Source organism: Octopus bimaculoides, chromosome 2 (assembly GCF_001194135.2).
Source record: "Octopus bimaculoides isolate UCB-OBI-ISO-001 chromosome 2, ASM119413v2, whole genome shotgun sequence".
Lineage (NCBI taxonomy): Eukaryota > Metazoa > Mollusca > Cephalopoda > Octopoda > Octopodidae > Octopus > Octopus bimaculoides.
Window position 1 is genome coordinate 5,824,938 of NC_068982.1, and position 4,290 is coordinate 5,829,227.

Genomic DNA, 4,290 nt, shown 5'->3' on the forward strand with positions numbered 1-4,290 from the left:
TGTGAGGTAAGAAGTTTGCCTCCCAACCAGATAGTTTCAGATTCAGTCCCACTGCGTGGCACTTTGGGCAAGTGTCTTCTACTATAGTTTCGGGCCGACCAAAGCCTTGTGAGTGGATTCAGTAGATGGAAACTGAAAGAAGCCCGTCGTATATACATGTATATATATCCACATAGCCATTACTCTTATATATCCACACAGCCACTATTCATTTATATATTGTATATACATATATACCAGTCTAGTCATATATCTATCTATCTATCTATCTATCTATCTATCTATCTATCTATCTATCTATCTATCTATCTATCTATCTATCTATCTATATTTGAAGTCTTACAGCCGTTTCTGGGATAACCCAAGTGGGAGGTTAACATGTCTACGCATAGAGTATTCCGTCATCAGAGACAAGGTATGAATATTTTATACAGAGAAAATTTACAGTTTACAAGGAATTAAATAAAGAATAAAGAAGTAAATAGAAGAATAAAGAATAAAGGTAGAGTATAGACGGGAAAAGAATGAGTAGTGAAGATTATTCTTCTGTCGTTATTCTCCCGTCTGTATTCTACCTTCACTCTTTATTCATCTATTTTATTCCTTATAAATGTGGATATATTTTATTCCTTGTGAACTGTAAATTTTTCCTGTCTAAAATATTCATACCTTGTTTATAATGATCCAATAACCAGTGCGTAGACATGTTAACCGACAAACTTGGATTATCCCAGAAACGGCTGTAAGGCTTCAAATTCACCTTACCTTAATTAGATTATTCTAAATGACTCGAGATATTCGTTCTGCCTTGGTTTTGCTTTTTCGTCTTAATAAAATATATACCTGCTATAACGGAACTCTAATACTGATCCCTAGATCCAGCCTCAGCTGTGAACTTGGAACCTAACAAACGACCAACTATAGCACTTACTCAGCGTACCTCTTCGTTTAGATCACATGTGAACTAAACCCCACATATTCTTTATATGTATATGTATATATATATATATATATATATATATATTTGACCCCAATATATTTACATTACGGAGACGCAGGGGGAGCACTAAGTAGTGATAAGTGAAAATACAATGTTATCAGCTCGAATATGCTTGATACATGTTCGAACTGGGAAAGAAGCCACTCACTGTATTTTCTCATGAAGAATATATCTCACTTGTTGACAAATGATCAGCTCGCAGTGACACCGACCTAGACTCACAGTCTAGGTAGGTGGCGCTGCGAGCTGACCGACGTGTGTACACACCATTTGTCAACAAACAGGATATATTCTCCGTGACAAAACGCAGTGAGTAGCTTGTTCCCCAGTTCAAACGTTCATCAAGTATATTCCGACTGGTAATAATATTCCAATATATTTAGACTATTCATCATCGGTTCCAGTATAACTTTCATTGACCACGGAGTATGCATGCATGAATGTAAACTGAAATTCACAAATTTTGTTTCATCCTAATTTTCTTTTTAACGCACTTCCTAATATTTGGTTTTATATATTCTATAGGCCGTTAGATTTAATGATGCAGAAATAGTTTCATATCTTGAAATGAAAACTCTTTCCGGTTTTCCCGAGATACCAAGCAGTCAGAACAGCACACAGGTAACTCTCTTTTAACTGTTTTATTTCAATCAGAAACCTCGGTACTTTTTCTTTTTAGAATGCGCCTATGAAAAGTATAACCATCAGTGTTTACAGTCGACTTAATTATAGCAGATAAATTCGATCACTGTTGTTTCTCAACATAGTGACTGCTTCGTTTACTAGCGCTGTGAATTTAATTTGTCACTTTGAATGTTGTAATGAAAGAAAATAACCAGGTGCAAAAACAAAACTAAATTTGCTACAGCAATACGTGTTCGTCCCTGCTTCGCTTAAAAAAAGGCGGCGGTGAGCTGGTAGAAACGTTAGCACACCTGGCGAAATGCTTAGTGATATTTCGTCTGGCTTTACGTTCTGAGTTCAAATTCCGCCGAGGTCGACTTTGCCTTTCATCTTTTCAGGGGTCGATAAATTAAGTACCAGTTGCGTACTGGGGTCGATCTAATCGACAGGCTCCCTTCCCCAAAATTTCGGGCCTTGTGCCTAGAGTAGAAAAGAATGGAATGGTCTGGTCGTGAAATTAACGTATAAGTGGCTGAGCACTCCGCAGACATGTGTGCCCTTAACGTAGTTCTCAGGGAGATCCAGCGTGACACAGAACGTGACGAAGCTTGACCTTTGAATTACAGATACAAATCATTTTTGCCAGCTGAGTGGACTGAAGCAACGTGAAATAAAGTGTCTTGCTCAAGGAGACAACGCACTGCCGGGAATCGAACCCACGGCCTGCGATCGTGCGCGAATACCCTAACCACTGCGCCACGCTCCCTGACTGTTATTAGTTTATAGTTCTTAGTTCAAATGTTTCCGTCCGTAAAGCATAGAGAAAGATAAAAATGAGGTTGACTTGGTTTAATAGTTACGTTAATTGGAGGTGAAGTGCACGAATGATACGTCAACTGCTAAATGGCTAATTAATTTCTTACCACTTAATAATGACTTTATTAAAAATTACAATATGTTAAATAGCTTTATTTTCATCCATCTTAAATTACGAATTTATGTCAGTATAATCCTTTCTTTATGCATAATATATAACGTATAAATATTTCTTTTACAGAATAAAAGTGATTTGTATAGTGAGGTTTTTGTGGCACTGTCAAAGGTAGCAGTATTCCTGGAACAAATGCAAACAGATGAAGATAATTCAGAAATGAAATATGAATTAGAGGATTTACAATCTGAGAATTTCTCACAACTCTGTGATCTACAAATGTGGCTTCGTTCTACTGGTGTAAACGAAACGTTTGAGACACTTCGTTCTGTCATGCCTCATAAACTACGTCATGTTGGCAACACATTTAAAAGATATGAAAGAGATTTCGTAGTTGTTTCCAGATATGGAAAACTTCTTCGTCGCTATCAGGATTATTATAATTAATTGGAACAACCCTGTTATATTTTCTTTTCCACCAAACACAAATATCACCCTTATTCAAGAATGAATATCTAAATATTGGATTATATTAATCTGAAGTATATTCATATATATTATTTTTCAAGAACATTAATAAAAATAACAGAACATATCTCATTCAACATATCATATACAGTTCAAACTTAAAATAACTGGGCTGACCTACAAAATCTACAAATTAGTAGATTATTTAGATAAAAATAATTTTTTTTTTTTTCACAATTTGCCTAGCAAAATATGCTAAATTTCCATATTTCATACCAAAAATTTAAATCGAGAGATACGTTTGTTCATTGTTAATATTTAGAATATATAAATTGTAAGGATTAAAATCGCACAACTTGCAGCATTCCACTCGAAACATTCCTGGCATTACTTGGTTGGTTTCCTTGAATAACGGTGCTCGTGTATCTCCCAAAATATACTGGTGCTTTTAAAGAAGAACAAGGGATTAGGGCAATATATAAGTGATTTAAATTTCCTATTGAATATTTATAATTTATACTCTCTCGGAAAGGCGAGAATCTCACAAAAGCTTTTTAAACAGCATTCACATACCGGTGCTTTTATATGATTATTTATTATAATTTATGCTTTTAATTTATATTAAATTTTAACACGTCTATTTAATTGATTGTATAATGTCTCTCTTCCCCCCCACATTCCATTTTTATATAACTTTGTTCATTCCAACCCCACGTTTTGTAACCCCTGTCTGTAACGGTTTTATTGTATATATGAAAAGGTCTGTTGGTTATAATAAAAAGTAACATTGTTATTGTTGTTGAATATTGGTTTCAAATTTTTGCACAAGGCCAGTAATTTCGGGCAAGGGGCTGAGTTGATTACATTGACTCCATTGTTCATTTAGAACTTATTTTATCGATCTCGAAAGAATGAAAGGCAATGTCGATTCCGGCGGAATCTTCGTTCAATATTAACGAAGAAAACACGTTTGATTCCGAGGTCTGTAAAATCTCAGCAATTTTCGCACATTTTATCTAAATAGGGATACATTTTTGTTGAATTTATGTCATTTCTACACAGAAATTGTATCTCATCCGTTCTGTTAGCTTCCTGTCTTACCCAAATTTCCTCAATCGACGGAATTGTCTCTTTTTAACTTTTACATTTGAAAAATTTGCACGTTTTTGAAAAACAAATATGGAATCGTGTAACGGAATCATAATGTTCATAATCGGAAAAAAATACGGGAACCATAGGACATGTATGTATGTATGTATGTATGTAT

The 4,290-nt window shown here is 34.8% G+C and overlaps 1 protein-coding gene across 1 annotated transcript in view; it reads left to right on the forward strand.

The window, feature by feature from the left end:
* The window catches only part of LOC106868902 (uncharacterized), a 9,878-nt gene extending 6,068 nt beyond the window's left edge, over positions 1 to 3,810 (forward strand). Inside the window, exons 3-4 of the mRNA XM_052965925.1 lie at positions 1,526 to 1,621; positions 2,682 to 3,810. Coding sequence (XP_052821885.1) covers positions 1,526 to 1,621; positions 2,682 to 3,002 — 417 coding nt within the window. The 3' untranslated portion in view covers positions 3,003 to 3,810. The remainder of the gene's footprint in view (positions 1 to 1,525; positions 1,622 to 2,681) is intronic.
* The last annotated feature ends 480 nt before the right edge of the window (positions 3,811 to 4,290 follow it).